Source organism: Stenella coeruleoalba, assembly GCF_951394435.1.
Source record: "Stenella coeruleoalba genome assembly, chromosome: 13".
Lineage (NCBI taxonomy): Eukaryota > Metazoa > Chordata > Mammalia > Artiodactyla > Delphinidae > Stenella > Stenella coeruleoalba.
Window position 1 is genome coordinate 34,031,508 of NC_137159.1, and position 19,342 is coordinate 34,050,849.

The 19,342-nt window shown below is 38.0% G+C and overlaps 1 protein-coding gene across 5 annotated transcripts in view; it reads right to left on the reverse strand.

Moving 5' to 3' along the window:
* Positions 1-19,064, reverse strand: part of LOC307196112 (uncharacterized protein) — a 380,928-nt gene extending 361,864 nt beyond the window's left edge. For all 5 annotated transcript variants that reach the window (XR_013831036.1, XR_013831037.1, XM_079940846.1 and 2 more), the window contains exon 1: positions 18,646-19,064. Coding sequence is in view for 3 of the 5 variants with exons in the window: in XM_079940846.1 (XP_079796972.1) it covers positions 18,646-18,671 (26 nt within the window). In the remaining 2 variants the exon portion in view is untranslated. The remainder of the gene's footprint in view (positions 1-18,645) is intronic.
* Between the last annotated feature and the right edge of the window lie 278 nt (positions 19,065-19,342).

Below are 19,342 nucleotides of genomic sequence, written 5' to 3' on the forward strand. Positions count from 1 at the left end.
ATGGGGCAAGATATGGGAGGAGGAGGGGCATGTCAGACATCCTTGGAGAAAGAGCGAGAATGAAAGAGCAATTAGTAGAAGAGCATCCGGTGCCTTTGTCCGCCTCAAAGTGTTTCTCTTGCCTGCTCTTGCTGCACATTTGAATGTTTTATTTCTTCGACCCTCCGAGCATTACCAAACAGTTATTATCTGAGCTCCTAACAAACAATTATTCCAGCTCCTAATTTATATTTCAATCATTTTAACTACTGATCTTATGATCACATCTAGGCTCTGATCACATTAGTGTCTATTAACTATGCAGCAACCAATAAAATCTGCATGAGAGATTTATTTCATATATACTCCCTCAGTGCAATTTATTAAAATAATGTAGACTATTAACGTTTAAGCTAAATGTAATATATATATTTAATATAAAAATTCTCATTAGTGTGATTAATAAAATTTTTAGTGTAAGCTGATATTTAGTTAGAGAAAATGAACAAGTTAAGCCAACTGAACTATTCCAGTTACATTAATTTAATTAAATATGACTTTTACATGATGTAGGATTAGGTATATACACTGATAATTCTAACATATTTAAAGAATCAAAAAGTTGAATCCCACTATCAAAGTTACAATCAAATCACCAAAGGTCGTTCTAGATAAAGCATACTAACTTCTCTCACTGAAGCTCCCTCACTTTTCTAAATATGCTCTCAGGAATTACAGAAGTTGAAAAGTAATATAGTAACACTGCAATGTTTTCCTCCTTAAAAGGTCTCATTGTTCAGCTTTTTCCTTTTGAACTGCACTAGGGCTGTGTGTGTGTGTGTGTGTGTGTGTGTGTGTGTGTGTGTGTGTGTGTGTGTGTGTGTGTGTGTGTGTGTGTGTAGGGGGGGAGAGAGACAGAGACACAGAGACAGAGAAAGAAAGACAAAAGCAGATCTCAGGGCTTCCCTGGTGGCACAGTGGTTGAGAGTCCGCCTGCCGATGCAGGGGACATGGGTTCGTGCCCCAGTCCGGGAGGATCCCACATGCCGTGGAGCGGCTGGGCCCGTGAGCCATGGCCACTGAGCCTGCACATCCGCAACCTGTGCTCCGCAACGGGAGAGGCCACAACAGTGAGAGGCCCGCGTAACGCAAAAAAAAAAAAAAAAAAAAACCAGATCTCATCCTGGTTCTTTGAATTATCTCCATTTATACAGAAATATTTCCCAAAATGATTTCTAGAAGTATTGGCTGGTCAGACTCCACTTTCTCCCATCTGGACTCTTCCAGAACCACCTTGACCTAGGCTGATGTAACTGCCCTGACACTTCCTAACTTTGCAAATTTTGGCAAATAACTACTTCAGCCCAGAGTCTCTATCAGTAAAATGGGAATGAGAGGTTGTGAGGATTAAGTGAAGTGGTTAGGGAAAAAACCTCGCCTCTAATTTCTACCCCTCAGAACTTGGTGTCTTTGCTGCTGTCCCAAAATATGTTATGCTTTATTACTTCTTCTCTTCAAGCATAATCTCATGGCCAGTGTGGCTGAATTATTTTCTACGTTCTAAAACTCTTCCCTAGATTGCCAAGACCGTGAACCCATCTTACTGCTCTCTTCTGTCTTCAGCTCCATCTTTTTCTACTTTATCTTCTGTGCTGGTGTCATTTTACTGACACCTAAGTTGTCCCATGACCATTTAGGGCTAAAAAAGGTGGACGAGGAGATTGAGTAGAGCACAGACACTCTGGTCCAGGGGGTCTGTGTTTGAGTCCCAGTTTACCTGCTTCATGGTCTTGGTTAAGTGCTGAGTCATTTTAAGTCTTGATTTCCATCCCTGCCAGATGGGGATGACCAATCATAATACCTACTTACAGGGCTAGTGTGAATAGTGAATAATTACTGCAAAAAGTGCTTTGAAGCATGTCTGGCTCATATTAAGAGCTTAATAATAATACTATCAATAGTAATGGGGGTGGAGATTCCTAGAAAAAAATCACTGCTCTTCTGGAAGCTAGGTCGTGCATTGGTGATGAGGAGACCCAGAAACGTCTCTGTAACTAGCAGAATACTGGCTACTGTGATGATTCAGTTCCCTCGATGGAAGAGAGGGCATTTTCTCTATTATTCCAAGGACAGTCACTGATGCCCCCTCCTTTGGCTCTAGGGGTTTACTTCTAAAGGGTGTGCTTGAAAATGACTGAAGCTGCCAGTACAGCTAGAAATATAGTCTCTTTCAGAGAGTAAGATAAAAGCAAAAAGAAGAAAACTTGCCCCTAAAATCTCCCACTCTCAGAAATGCACCAAGACCCCTGACGTCTGACAACCTGGTTTCACACCCAAAGCAAAGTGCTTCTGCCTCTGCTGCTAAGAAGCGACAGGGATAACGTGAAAACAAAATACCAACTTCCAGGCCTAAGATCAGCACTCATTATTGTAATTCTGAAACCAGGGGGAGAACCAGAACCCAGGCTGAATCACCACCCGATCTCCTTAACAAATGTGGACAGGGAAATATCAAGAAAGGTGCTGGCTAATAGGCCTGAACAGATATTCCCACACCAAATCCATCCCAATCAGGTGGATTTATTTGGAAAGGACAGTCAGGCAATAATGGGAAGCAATTATTAAATGCACTGCAGCGAACTTCTGGAGACAGGGAAGAGCCCGTGGCTGGCATTTCACATCCTTCCCTGAAAGGCCTTTGATCACCTAGCCACTCTGTCCCTCCCTCTCATTCAGCAATAATTTAGAATGAAGGCAGCATTGTTCAGGTGGAGCTCTCAGGCCTAACAAGTCCTCTCCTCCCCTTCTGTAACAAACTAGTTAATAGAACCTGTGTCAGCACTTCTGTCAATTTCCCCTGCCCCATGACCCTTATTTTATTTCAAAGTTAAGTTAGAAAAACTTCCTCTGCCAATAAGCCCATCCATTCAAGGAATCCATCTCTCTTTGGCAACTCCATTATAAGAAGCTGTTTAGGGGTCCATGACATGGAATTAGACTCCTTGATTTGAACTCTGAACCCAACACATATTAGCTGGACAATATGACTTAAACTTTCTGTGCTCAGGGTACCCATCTGTGAAATAAGGATAATGTATCAATAGTACAAGTTTCATTGGGGGTGTTGTACAAACAATTCACAAAAGGCAAGCTAATTAAGCTAATGCCTTTCGCATAAGTGCTCAGGAAATTTTAGCAATCATTGAAATCATCGTCATCACCATCATAAAAATTACCATTATCCTTTGTATTTGAGACACCCTAGCTCTCTGAATTTGGGAGCAGATATTATTTAAGATCTCCTTAGAAAGACTTATAACATGGGATGGTAGCTAAGCATTAGATTGGATTTAAGACACTGGATCCTTTGTAAACTGCACAAATAAATAGTTATTACAAAGGAACTCAAGGACCATTTTTTCCAGCTGTGGAACAAGGACAAAGAATTAGGTCCACTGAATCATGTTTCAAGGCCTCACATCTCTTCCTTCGTCTTCTCTGCATTCAAGCACTCATTTTCTGACTAGGGTGAAGAATATGGTCTGTGCATGTGAGCTGGGACCAGTGTGGTCCACTTCAACTAAATTATGACTATGCCTTAACTATGGGAGCAGTCAAGACATAAACCCCACCAAGCTAATCAGACCCTTCCACCAGCACCCCAAGAAGCAAGCGCCTTGGTTTCACTCTCCTACTCAGATTTTTTTCTTCCTGTCCTTTATGGTCATGCTACTAACTGGCTTCCCCAAGATGCCACATAGGACACCTGAGTTATTTTGCAAGAGGAGTGTTACATCAATCAGAAAAAGAGGGATCCACTTCAACAATAAATACAAAGCAAAAGAAGAAAAAGCTGTCTCAAAAATCAGTTCTATTTTATGAATGTACGGTGACTTTCAAAGGTTAACAAATCTTATTACCTGTGTCTAGTTATTCCTTCTGCCAAGTTAAAGCCCATGAGGAGCTTTGAACCATAATGAACAAAATGCCTCAAGACCTAAAAGATACCACCAAACACCATCTTCATGGAATCAGCCTTGCCCAGAAGAAAGCTCAACCCACGTCTTTACCAAACTTAATCAAAGTTATGCAAATAACCCAATCTCGGTAGCTTAGTGCCAGGGAACTTCCGCTTACCAAAATCCATACGGGCCCAGATTCCATAACATGATTAAGACCTGCTTTTCAGTAGATAATACATGGTTTTACTTCATTAATGAAATAGCCCTGTGTTGATCTAAACAATAAAGAGAGAAATTAACTTGGTCTGGGTGGCTGTTTGAGCCTGAATTTGGAAAAGCTGTGTCTCTTAATTTCACCCTGACTTTAAAATATGGCACACCTGGACAATCTGGTTCTCCCCAGGGAACGTACTAACTCGGATTGTTTTATGCATTTGAGGTCTACCATATGGAACAACGGTGTCATTAAAATGGGCATTAAAAAGATTTGTTCACTCAGCTAGATTTAGACAGATAATAATACTTGCCACTTATATAGTACCTTTCGCCTGTCCATCTCAAAGTAAGCAATTTGTAAACACATATTGTTACGAACTCTTTATAAAACAAGACTGTGTTAGCTTTTTTCTCTGTAGAAAACAGTTCCAACATGCCATACACGAAGATAAAACGGTACAAAAGCAGTCCAAGAATGTTAACTACATATTATGTTAAACAGTAACTACAATCTGTCCACCCCTGGCAGACAAAGAGGCTCTGCATATATGACAAGAATTTGTTTTCTTTTGTCTCACCTTGGATCCACAAAAACGAATTTTCATGAAAATTGTAAACACTGTTACTTAAATTAGTTGTGAGTGAAACTGGCCGAAACCTCATCACTACTTTCACTTTAGTAATTCAGTGTTCTGATGATAAGAATTATTAAGATTCCTATGAAATTTCTATTTGGATTTTCATAATTGTCATACTATTTGTATATCTAGCTCTTTAGATTTATTTCTCAAAAGGTCAGAACTCAGAGGTGTAGAGGACTGTTCATTGTGCCTTCTACACCATTAACATTCCTCCTAGCTTTAAATATTTGTAAAACTTATTTGTAAACTTATATGTATCTTTCCCCCCCATCCCCAGTCACTCTGATCATACAGTGCCCACCTTCTCTTTATTTGCCACATTTATTTGTGATTTCTTTGCTTGTGTGGCACAAAAGACTTCTCAGGAATAAATATTATATACCCAAGAAAAAACTCTGAGCTTCAGACAGTTCCTTTATCAAATAATATGTCACTATAGATTACAAAACATAGATTAAAAATCTATCCTGTATAGGGACTTCCCTGGTGGTGCCATGGTTAAGAATCTGCCTGCCAATGCAGGGGACACACGGGTTCGCTCCCTGGTCCGGGAAGATCCCACATGACGTGGAGCGACTAAGCCCACGAGCCTCAACTACTGAGCCCGCAAGCCACAACTACTGAAGCCCGTGCACCTAGAGCCCATGCTCCACAACAAGAGAAGCCACTGCAATGAGAAGCCCACACTGAAATGAAGAGTAGCCCCCACTCACCACAACTAGAAAAGCACACATGCAGCAATGAAGACCCAGCGCAGCCAAAAATAAATAAAATTTTTTTAAAAAATCTATCATATATATATATGTACCTCAGTTCACAAGAATTTGTCAAATGGGGTAGGATAAAGATTGTTGTGCATGGGCCAACGGTATGAGTAGAAACTTGTATTCAAGTGAACATTCCATAAGATATAAATGGATACAATAAGGCAGCCAATTATATACCATACCAGGCAACAGGAAAAGAGCCCCGTGAATGTAGTCTAGATAATGTATGTTTAATGTAAGAATCTTGTATTAACAGTTTCCAGATGATCAAATTTTAAAGCATCTTGACATATATACACTATCAAATGTAAAATAGACAGCTAGTAGGAAGCAGCTGCATAGCACAGGGAGATCAGCTCGGTGCTTTGTGACCACCTAGAGGGGTGGGATAGGGAGGGTGGGAGGGAGACGCAAAAGGGAGGAGATATGGGGATATATGTGTACATATAGCTGATTCACTTTGTTATACAGCAGAAACTAACACAACATTGTAAAGCAATTATACTCCAATAAAGATGTAAAATTAATTAATTAATTAATGAAAAAGCATCAACTTTTAAAGAGGTTACTTATCATTCACAGAGTTCCCATAATACTAGAAAAGAGATTGAAAACTTAAATGATAACAGGGACTAATTAGTCACCATTAATGAATGACATGCAGGTGTACGGTAACAGGGAGGAGTGCATCATAACAATAGTTTGCTGTGATGTGTATCCTAACAGAAATTCTTTCTTTAAACATATCAACATATGTTTATACATGCATAGATAAGTTTAGAAGTAAATGCATGGTAATTAAATGCATACACACACTCACACATACATATACATGCCATAATTTGTAAAACCAACATGGGTGAACCCTGTTGCAGTGGAAAACACACATGCCCATTTGAAGAGCGTGGCTACTCCTCAGTACTAGGTAATTATGTCCATGCGAGAATGAAGGCCCAGTGGACAGATATTCTGACCTCCCAACAGGAACTGCAAATTGGAACTTTTTAAATGTGAAAGCGTTTAATTTTTAAATGTTGGCTCCAATTTTTTAAAAATACTATACCTGTCAATCCAAAGCACTTCAGTGATTTAATTCCCAGCACTCACAGAAATATTTATAAGGTAAATTAAATTCACTATTCAGAAATAGTTATGTTTCATCAACAAAATGAAAACACAATTTGCAGAATGGGAGAAAATATTTGCTAACCATATATCAGATAAGGATTAGTAACCAAAGTATATAAAGAATCATACAACTCAATAACAAAAAATAAAAGACCCAATTAAAAAATGGACAAAGGACCTGAATAGACATTTCACCAAAAAAGACATAGAGGTGGCCAAAAGACATGAAAAGGTGCTCAACATCATGAATCATCAGGGAAATGCAAACCAAAACTACAATGAGATATCACCTCACACCTGTTAGGACATCTATTATTTAAAAAAAAAAAAAGATAACTGTTGGCAAGGATGTGGAGAAAAGAGGTCCCTGATACACCGTTGGGAATGTAAATTGGTCCCAGCCATTATGAAAAACAGTATGGAGGTTTCTCAAAAAATTAAAAATAAAACTACCATATGATCCAGCAATTCCACTACTGGGTTTTTATCCAAAGGAATTGAAATCAGAATTTCAAAGGAAAATACCTGCACTCCCATGTTCATTGAAACATTACAAGTATCTCCCGATTTTTGAAAGTTCCCTTTATACCACTTTGCTTTTACAAAAGACCTACATTAGTACCTACTTTCACTAACTAAAAGAAATCCAAAGAGGATTTTCATTTTTATGAAAAAAGACAAAACGTCAAAATAGCATTCAGTGTTGGTTTTGCAGAGATGTTAAAGAGACAGTGGGCACACAGAGCAGTGAGAGTGGGCCGGTCAAGGTCCTTCCCCAGGAACCATACGTAACATCTCAGTATCAGGCCACCATAGGTTAGACCTGTGTCTGTGAGCATCTGTGCTTTATCTCAGTTTATTTTGTGCATCTGTTAGCAAGATGTATCCTAAGGTTACTTCATCTTCACTTCATGCCATTTCAGTTTAGGAAAGGTTTCACAGGAACACTCTGTTTTCGGATATCTGGGGAAAACTGTATTCACAATGGCCAAGATGTGGAAACAACTAAAATGTCCATCAGTAGATGAATAGATAAAGAGAATGTGGTATGTACATACAATGGAATATTATTCAGCCTTAAAAATAAAACAGAAATTCTGTCATTTGTAACGACATGGATGGACCTGGAGTACACTATGCTAAGTGAAATAAGCCAGACAAAGAAAGACAAATACTGTATCGTCACATGTATATGTGGAACCTAATACAGTCAAACTCATAGAAGCAGAGAGTAGAATTAATTAATTCTATTAATGCTATTAATTAGAACATAGTAAGAGAGATGAAAATGGCTTCAACAGTGTCTTCAAGTAAACTTGACAGAGCTGAAAAAAGAATCAGTGACCTTAAAGATAGATCAGTAGAAGCTACTCAAACTGAAACACAAAGAGAAAAAAATGTGTTAAAATAAAAGAACAGAATATCCAAGAACTGTGGGACCATATCAAACAGCCTAATGTGTGTACAACTGGAATCTCAGAATGGTGAAAGATTAGTTGCTTTTACCATGGGGGAAAAGGCAAGAATGGCCCCTCTCAACACTGCTGCTCAATATTATACTGAAATTCTTAGTCTGTGCAATAAAGCAAGAAAAATAAAATTAATACAGATTTAAAGGGAAAAAAATAAAACTATATTCACAGAAAACATGCTTCTATACATGGAAAATGCCAAAGAATCTATTTAAAGGCTCCTACATACAATAAAAGAGATTAGCAAATTTGCAAGACATTAGGTCAATAAACAAAAATAAATTGTATTTATATATGCTAGCAATGAAAGACTGGAATACAAATTTTCAAAAAAAGTATCTACAATAATAGCTTAAAAAATGAAATTCTAAATATCAATCTAACAAAATATATTCAGAATCTGTATTCTGAAATCTACAAGACACTCATGAAAAAAATAAATAAGACCTAAATAAATGGGAAAATATATCATGTTAACAGTTAGAAGACTTGATAATGATAAGGCAAGCATCAATTCTCCCCAAAACTGATCTATAGGTTCAATGTTTTGTAGTTTTTGCTCACAAGTTTCTCAGGCAATACCGAAGTGTGGACCAATTTGCCTCTCCACAAAAATAAAAATATGAAAAAGCTTCTAAATACATCCCATACTTTTTAGTTTTACTGCTACTTATATTGACTACAGGTTCTCAAGTTGCTATTCACTCAGCTTTATCAGTTTCTTCAAGTTTACTATTAGGATCATCAGGCAGGAATATACTACCTGATGTGACCTCAATGGTTTTCAAGGGTTCTAAATTTCTCTCATTATTTTGCTCATTGAGGAATTATCTTCAACAGTTGTGGGAAAGTTTATGTTCCAAGTGTGTTTATATTATTAAACCTTTAAAATGTAAATAAAAAATAGCTTGTAAATTCTAGAACTATCAGTTCTTTTGTACTACCAAGGAACTCACTGTGGAGGGAAATAAAACTAAAACTAAGAGCGTGTTTACAAACAAACATTTGAGTATAATTATAGCAGAAAGTTGAACAAATACGTGGGAAACATTTTGTATATGTTCAATTAAATTTAAATGTACTAGACCTCAGGGGACAAACTCAGGTTCCCAAAATTCTAGCCATGCAAACCTTCTGGGACCCACCAAAAAAAATTACCCTTCTAGCTGGTTATATCAGGAGATAGAACACTAGCCCACTGGACCTAAGTCACAGTTCCATGGCCTCCCGCAAAGTCATCCTCAGTTCTCTTTGATGGATCTGCAGCACAAATGTAATGAGTGGATAATGCCAAAGTACTAAATTTTACAATTATTCCCTGTGTATTAGCGTTCTACTTTCTGCGCTTTTGTGAGGATTCAAAATTGTGTGACATGGAAAATGGAATTCTGCTAATTTACCTGTAAATGCAAATCTGCTTTTACTCCCCAAAACTTTTCTCTCAGATCTTCACATAAGATTGATGCTCCTGGGCACATTGCCATATTTATCCTGTAACATTACATGACACCCAGCCCTCTCTACTCAACATACCACCTAATCTCCAGAGGTACTTGGGTCAACCTGAGAAGAAAAACAATGTACCATTCTTTACTGGCAGCTGCCTGGTAACATGTTCAACAACATCATTAAGATGAACTAGTGAGTCATGACTAAATATATCAAATTAGCAAATCAACAAATTTCTATGCAATATCCTATAAATATATTTGGCTTTCAAAGTGAGACAGGAACAAAACTAACCCTAAAAAAACCATACACTGGGTGAAGCAAACATTACTTCCAATATATTTTTAATGGAATCTATAGGAAAAAGAGATTTTTCACACAAATCAAAAATATTTGCACATCAAATATATGTATATGAATATGCATTTTCCCTAATTAATAAATGACTTCATATTGGATATGCATTGCCCTGAACCAGCACACACTACTATAAAAGGTCACAATGGGAACACCAATAAGGTAGTACATTAGAGGCAAAATGACAAGTAATCTATGAGTAGATAGATGGGAAGTAACTAAAAACTATGAAAGGAAGATATATTTCTATACAGATGAAAATGTTTTTCTGTGCTGTGTTTACTGAAAGTTTTAATTTCATTATTTGTCTTTAATTCATTTTAGTTCTCTTCTTTCTTATTCTCTCTTACAAACTAAACAAAGTCACCGTTTCTTTTGCCATCCCATTGTAAAAATGCCCTCATTATTAATTCCAAAAATATAATTCCTTTTGTTCCCTTGTCTTACATGTTTCCCCCAACTCTCCACTGCTTTGCTCAAGGCTGACCTGCTCTCAATGTCAGATTTCTCCCCAAGCATTTCACCAGCCCTGATTATACCTGAGTCCTATCCCAAGGGCTTTTCCTGTGGACCTCAGGTCCCTCTCCAGCTGAACTTGTGACTACTGAAGACAAGGGCAGGCCAGTGCAGATAGGCATATGGGGAGTACTCGTCTGCTTTTCCTACATCACATCTCAACAAGTAAGGGCATTTACTCTATAGCTTCCCATGTCTTCCTGTTTTTACCCTTCTCCTGGTTTCAGAAAATGCCACTTCTTTATGCTTTGAACACCTCAGGAGCTACTTACAAACGTCCATCCAATGTGTTCCTCCATCATTGTTCTGAGCTACCCATGCTACAACCTGACAATGTGCCCTTCCTTTCATCTGGCATCCCTCAGTAGTGATCTAAGCCCTTTTCTTTCAAAGCATCTTCCCATGGGACAGAGACCAGACAATTCTTCATAGTCATCAACTCTGACCACTGTGTCTTCCTGTCTTCAAACTCATGTCAAGCTCTATCACACCTAAACCTACAAAAAGCCAAGAGTATTAGAGACTCACTTGACAATCCCAATCTCCAGTCAGTATCAGCATGTTCAAGATAAAATGAAGATAGCAACACATTTTTGATTCCAAACAAGATGAAGTTGACATATTTCTCCTTATTCCTCCCATTAAGTATAGTTAAAACACTTGAATGTTATATATAAGAAGACACTGAAAGGTGGAAAAAAAGACAAACTGGCTAGGGAAATTGGGGCTCAAAACATGGCAGCATGTTCCCTACATTTTCTTTTTGCCTCCTTTATATCCCAGGCTGGGTACTTGAGAAGCCTGGAACATGGTACAGCTACTTTGGAAAAAGTTCTGGCAGTTTCTTATAAAACTATACACATGCCTACCTTATGACACATCAATTCCAATCTTCCATATTTATGCAAGGAAAATTCAATCATATTGTCACAAGGGACTTATAAATAAGTGTTCATAGCAGTTTCATCCATAACAACCAAAAACTTGAAACTGCCCATGTGTCCATTAATAGAAGAATAAACAAACTGTGATTTACTCATAGAGTGGAATATTACTCATCAATTAAAATGCATACACTCTCAGTATTTGCAACTATATAGATAGATCTTAAAGATGTTATGCTGAGTTAAAGAAGCTAGACATGAGTAGAACATGCTGTATAATTCTGTTTATATGAAATATTAGAACACCCCAAAAATTCTATCATAAAAAACATCTAAATTCTTGTTGTATCTGGGGAACGGGACAGGAATTGGCTGGGAAAGGGCATGATGAAACGTTCTGGTATAATGGAACTATTCTATAACTTGGTAGAGGATTGTGTTACATAGGTATATATATTTGTCAAATTTCAGATATTGTAGATTTAGTTGTTCATTTCATTATATGTAAATGTTACATCAGAAGTAAAGAACTGTAAAGAAATATTGAACACTAGTTAATGGTATTGATGTTGCAGTATTTAGAAGGAAGTGTAACACCTGGAATTTACTTTGAAATGCAATAAAATACATGATGGCTGAATGGATGACTAAATCTGTGATAAGCGAGCATTGTTAATTAATTATGGTAGAATGTAGGTGGTGAGTATTACTGTAAACTTCTTCCAACTTTGCTTTATGTTTGAAATTTTTGTTGGGGGAGAAATTGACCATGTATACGTGTATATGTGCTTCTCTTTTAAGACTTTTTATTCTGTTATTTATTTAATCTTCAGCTAATACCACACTATCTTTCTTACTCTAGCTTTATATTAAATTCTTCTTCTTCAAGATTATCTATACTATTTTCAAGCCTTTTATTCATCTATAAATTTAAAATCAGATTGTCAATTTCTACAACAGTTTCTCTGAGATTTTGGTGTGAATTGAATTGAACTGAATCTATGGATCAATTTAGGAGAAATTAATTTTAATTTATGAACATACTCTGTTCCTCTATTTATCTCTTTAATATTTCTCAATAATGTTCTGAAGTTTTAGTATAGAAATACTGAATCTCTTTTTGGTACGTTTTCTTTTAGGTATTGGGAAATTTTTAATTCTGTTGAAATGTTATTTTATTTCATTTTTGTTAGTATAATAGTCCCCTCTTATCTGAGGAGGATTTGTTCCAAGACCCCTGGTGGATGTCTGAAACCACAGATAGTACCAAACCATTCACATACCATGTTTTTTCCTATACATACATACCTACAATAAACTTTAATTTGTAAATTAGGCACAGTAAGAGATTAACAACAATAACTAATAATAAAATAAAACAATCATAACAGTATACTATAATAAAAGTTACATGAATGTGGTATCCCTCTCTCTTTCTCAGAATATCTTATTGCACAAGTATAACGCACTGTGGCTGTAACTTTTGCAGTGTGAGATGCAACAGCAGCAAAACTAGAATGAATTTCTTTTTACTTCTTCACAATTTCACAAATGAAAAATTAATTCTTACCATAGATATTAGCAACCTCAGCATACAATTTTTTTCTTTCCTTTCTAAAAACACTGATTAGCCAAAGCAATCTTGAGAAAGAAAAACGGAGCTAGAGGAAACAGGCTCCCTGACTTCAGACTATACTACAAAGCTACAGTAATCAAGACAGTATGGTACTGGCACAAAAACAGAAATATAGATCAGTGGAACAGGATACAAAGCCCATAGATAAACCCACGCACATATGGTCACCTTATTTTTGATAAAGGAGGCAAGAATATACAATGGAGAAAAGACAGCCTCTCCAATAAGTGGTGCTGGGAAAACTGGACAGCTACATGTAAAAGAATGAAATTAGAACACTCCCTAACACCAGGCACAAAAATAAACTCAAAATGGATTAAAGACCTAAATGTAAGGCCAGAAGCTATAAAACTCTTAGAGGAAAACATAGGAAGAACACTTTATGACATAAATCACAGCAAGATCCTTTTTGACCCCCCTCCCAGAGAAATGGAAATAAAAACAAAAATAAACAAATGGGACCTAATGAAACTTAAAAGCTTTTGCACAGCAAAGGAAACCATAAACAAGACATAAAGACAGCCCACAGAGTGGGAAAAAATATTTGCAAATGAAGCAACTGACAAAGGATTAATCTCCAAAATTTACAAGCAGCTCAATATCAAAAAAACAAACAACCCAATCCAAAAATGGGCAGAAGACCTAAACAGACATTTCTCCAAAGAAGATATACAGATTGCCAACAAACAAAAGAGAGGATGCTCAACATCACTAATCTTTAGATAAATGCAAATCAAAACTACAATGAGGTATTTTACCTCATACCAGTCAGAATGGCCATCATCAAAAAATCTACAAACAATAAATGCTGGAGAGGGTGTGGAGAAAAGGGAACCCTCTTGCACTGTTGGTGGGAATGTAAATTGATACAGCCACTGTGGAGAACAGTATGGAGGTTCCTTAAAAAACTAAAAATAGAACTACCATACAACCCAGCAATCCCACTCCTGGGCATATACCCTGAGAAAACCATAATTCAAAAAGAGTCATGTACCACAATGTTCCTTGCAGCTTTATTTACAATAGCCAGGACATGGAAGCAGCCTGGGTGTCCATTGACAGATGAATGGATAAAGAAGATGTGACACATATATATAATGCAATATTACCCAGCCATAAAAAGAAACAAAATTGAGTTATTTGTAGTGAGGTGGATGGACCCAGAGTCTGTCATCCAGAGTGAAGTCAGTCAGAAAGAGAAAAACAAATACTGTATGCTAACACATATATATGTGGAATCTAAAAAAAAAAAAAAAAAAAAAAATGGTCATGAAGAACCTAGGGGCAGGACGGGAACAAAGATGCAGACCTACTAGAGAATGGACTTGAGGACACAGGGATGGGGAAGCGTAAGCTGGGACAAAGTGAGAGAGTGGCATGTACATATATACACTACCAAATGTAAAATAGATAGCTAGTGGGAAGCAGTCACATTGCACAGGGAGATCAGCTCGGTGCTTTGTGACCACATAGAAGGGTAGGATAGGGAGAGTGGGAGGGAGGGAGACGCAAGAGGGAAGAGATATGGGGATATATATATATGTATACCTGATTCACTTTGTTATACAGCAGAAACTAACACACCATTGTAAAGCAATTATACTCCAATAAAGATGTTAAAAATATATATATACAAACAATAAATGCTGGAGAGGGTGTGGAGAAAAGGGAACCCTCCTACACTATTGGTGAGAATGTAAATTGGTACAATCATTCTAGAGAACAGTATGGAGGTTCCTTATAAAACTAAATATAGAATTACCATAAGTTGAGAACTTTCACCTTTTCACTTAAAGGAAACACTTTATGGTTTCACTTTAGCATATCCAAATTGCCAGCATAATTACTCTTGTACTTTGGGGGCCACTATTAGGTAAAATAAGTGTTACTTGAACACAAGCATTTGGATACCTTGACAGTCAGTTTGATATCCAAGAACGCTCCTAAGTGACTAATGGGCAGAATACCCTAGACAAAGGGATGATTCACACCCCAGGCAGGGACGCATGAGATTTCATCACACTATTCAGAACATTGCCCAATTTAAAACATGAGAATTTTTTATTTCTGAAATTTTCTGTTTAGTATTTTCAGACCATGGTTAAGAGTGGATAACCAAAATCATGGAAAGTGAAATCGTGGATGGGGAGGACCGCTGTAGTATATAAAAAATACAATGAAAGAAACCAGGGATCCTTGGAGAAAAGCCTTCTAGGACTAGGGTGAGAAATATACAAGACGAGCCTAGAGCAACTTCCAGTGCCAGAAAGTAAAGAAGTGCTTAAAAAAAAAAAAGCCACATTGATGAGAGTTTGTTAAAGAGTCACAGGAGCCAACTGAAAGAGTTCCAACAGCCAAAGCTAGGACAATATTGACAATAAAATAAAATAAAGCAATATTGGATTAACACCTAAGTTTAATTAACTCCTCATAAGTCCATACTGATGTCAATAAACGATTGGATAAATAAAAGGGAAAAGACAAATGTCTCATGTAGAAGAATGAAAAATAATTTTTGCAGGTACCCACTCCTCAACAAGGGGGACCATAAATTCCCACTCTCTAAGTGTGGGCTACCCATTGTGACTTTCATCTAAAGAGTACAATATAGAAGTGGGGCTGGGGGGGTACCTTTACACTGAGTGATATTTTTCAAATGTTAAACGAACATTGTATTATCTTAATAAATTCTAATAAACAATAAAGATGTTGTTTACTATTTTTATATCTACTTTCATGAGAGAGGTTCACCTGTAATTTACCTCTCATATTATTTGTCAGGATTTAGTATGGAGATATTAGTGACCTTTTAAAATAATTTGTGAGTTGTTCCCTCTTTTCCTAAAAGAGTGCATTGTAATTGGTGTTATTTCTTCTTTAAATTTATGGAAGAATTGATCAGTAAAGCCATCTAGGTCAAAAGATTTCCCTGTGTCAAGATGTAAACTGCAGACTCTTTAGTATTAATATATCTAGGACTATTTATATTTTCTATTTCACCTTTCGTCAGGTTGAGTATGTTTTGCAATTTTTGTGATTAATGTAACCCAGATCCTCAATCTTACTGCCATAAAGTATCTCTATGTCTTCTATGTCTGGGATAGCTGAAGAACCTGTAATGATGTCTTATTTTAATTCCTAACATTATTTATGACTGCCCTCTTCTTTTATTAATCAAACTTGCTAAGAGTTTATCAACTACATGTGTTTTTTTTCAATTTTAAGATACAGCTCTTGGTTGCCACATGACATTTCCAAAATCTAGTTGAATGTCCATTAGAAATATATCCTTTTCCATATCCAGCATCATGGAATTCCCAAGGATTCCCATTCAAAAGAACAACAGAGTTTTTTTTAAAAACACTAAAAATGAAACAAAATCAAATCAAAATCCTTTTTAACACTGAGCACGTATATAAAGGATAGTAGAAAGCATCATGGTAAGGTATAAAGCTAGACAGAATGACTGTTTGAAACTAGTGTGCTTTGATGCAATAAAGGATGATAACTAAGAAAAATCCTTTCCTGCAGGTTGTCCAGTTGTGCCTCTGTGCTTCATTTGAGATGAGATAGTCTGGCCGGGAAGTAAAAAAATGATGTAGTCATCCCTTGAAACCAATCATTAAACTTTGCTGGGATGATGAGGGAGACATGTAAATTTCCCTGGAAGGCTTTAAGAACAGAAAGTTTTCTCCCTGGTCTATCTGTGTGGAAGCTGGGAGTACTGGATTGAAATAGATGACTTCTTAATTTTTTTCCTCTAGCTTGATTCATTTATAATACTGAGAATAGAATCTGACTTCAGATACTGAGACTTTTGGATTGATTTCAACACATGTACATTGACCTTCAGTTGTGAAACTGCCTTGAGAAATTCAAAAATCTTTTAATGAATTATTGCCTATTAGACAAGCATATCAAAATACTATTTAAAAGCTCAAGAACATGCTTAGCAGGAATAGGAACTTTTCGCCTGTCTCGTATAACCAACATATAAAAGCACAAAAAATGGTTCTGAAGAACCTAGGGGCAGGACAGGGATAGAGATGCAGATGTAGAGAATGGACTTGAGGACATGGGGAGGGGGAAGGGTAAGCTGGGATGAAGTGAGAGAGTGGCATGGACTTATATATACTACCAAATGTAAAATAGATAGCTAGTGGGAAGCAGCCGCATAGCACAGGGAGATCAACTCAGTGCTTTGTGACCACCTAGAGGGGTGGGATAGGGAGGGTGGGAGGGAGATGCAAGAGGGAGGAGATATGGGGACATATGTATATGTATAGCTGATTCACTTTGTTATAAAGCAGAAACTAACACATCATTGTAAAGCAATTATACTCCAAGAAAGATGATTTTAAAAAAGCTTGTATATATGTGTATGTGTGTGTGTGTGTGTGTCTCCATATGTCCTTCTGTTAAAAATAAAAACTAGTGTTGTTAAGGAATAGCTATTTCCTGATAAAACTACCCATTGTCTTCTTTGCCAGAGAAATGCAGCTCAGAAACTGACACATTTCAGTCCATCTGTATGTACAGCATGTCCCACGTCACAAAGATAACACAGGCATCTTAACTTTAAATGAGACAAAACAAACAAAATTAACACTGGTGGGAACCCTCTGCCACTCAATTTGTGTTGGGTTTAACACCTTCTTATTTTATATATCCTTCCACATAAACAATTTTATATTAGCCTCTGATATGGTGCCTTCCAACAATTCAATGCTGAGCTGTTTAAAAGCACTAATTAGCAGCTTTAATACAGAAGGGAACACATATATTAGAAAAATCCTGCAAATCCAGAATAGCCTTTGGGCCCTGCCATTTCTGTGTGAAATAACTCAATAAAAAAAAAATACTATATTGTTAATCACAAGACCTTCTAGGAATATAATCAATCACACAAGAAATATAAACTGTATCTTTATAAACAAAAGAAGAAAAATGATTACTTCCATTTAAGCTGAGCACAGGAATCATCACAATGAGCAGATGCATTTGTAAAACTAAGCACACTTCATAATAATGATAAAAAATACTACAACTGTATGTATATCCAATTGACATATATGCATCACATTCAATTTTACCACAACTAGCAATACATTTATTAACACTTCATCTATTTCTTTCTATCACTTCCAACAATACCAAAGCCATATCTACTTACATATTAACTTTAACAGAAAATAAATAATCTTCAAGTACTTTGAAAATAAAGAAACATTTGGAGCTTCCGGGAAAATGGCGGAAGAGTAAGACGCGGAGATCACCTTCTCCCCACAGATACACCAGAAATACATCTACACGTGGAACAACTCCTACAGAACACCTACTGAACGCTGGCAGAAGGCCTCAGACCAACCAAAAGGCAAAAAAAAAACGCATATACCTGGGTAGGGCAAAAGAAAAAAGAAAAAAACAGAGACAAAAGGATAGGGACGGGCCCTGCACCTGTGGGAGGGAGCTGGGAAGGAAGAAAGCTTTCCACACACTAGGAACCCCTTCGCGGGCGGAGACTGCGGGTGGCTGAGCGGGAAAGCTTCAGAGCCGCGGAAGAAAACACGGTAACAGGGGTGCAGAGGGGAAAGCGGGGAGATTCCCGCACAGAGAATCAGTGCTGACCAGTACTCACCAGCCGGAGAGGCTTGTCTGCTCCATCGCCGGGGCGGGCGGGGCTGGGAGCTGAGGCTCGGGCTTCGGTTGGAGCGCCGGCAAAGGACTGACAGCCTGCAGGGGTTTAGTGCGCCACGGCTAGCCGGGAGGGAGTCCGGGGAAAAGTCTGTAGCTGCCGAAGAGGCAAGAGAGTTTTTCTTCCCTCTTTGTTTCCTGGTGCGCGAGGAGAGGGGATTAAGAGCTCTGCTTAAAGGAGCTCCAGAGACGGGCGCGAGCCGCGGCTAACATGGCGGCCTGAGACGCTAAGGCTGCTGCTGCCGCCACCAAGAAGTCTGTGTGCTAGCACAGGTCACTATCCACACCCCCCTTCCGGGGAGCCTGTGTAGCCAGCCACAGCCAGGGTCCCGGGATCCAGGGACAACTCCTCCGGGAGAACTCACGGCCCGCCTCAGGAAAGTGCAACGTCATGCCGGCCTCTGCCGCCGCAGGCCCGCCCCGCACTGCGTGCCCCGCCCACCCCCGGCCTGAGTGAGCGAGAGCCTCCGAATCAGCGGCTCCTTTAACCCCGTCCTGTCTGAGCGAAGAACAGACGCCCTCCAGCGTCCTACACGCAGAGGCGGGGCCAAATCCAAAGCTGAGGCCCTGGGAGCTGTGAGAACAAAAAAGAGGAAGGGAAATCTCTCCCAGCAGCCTCAGAAGCAGCGGATTACAGCTCC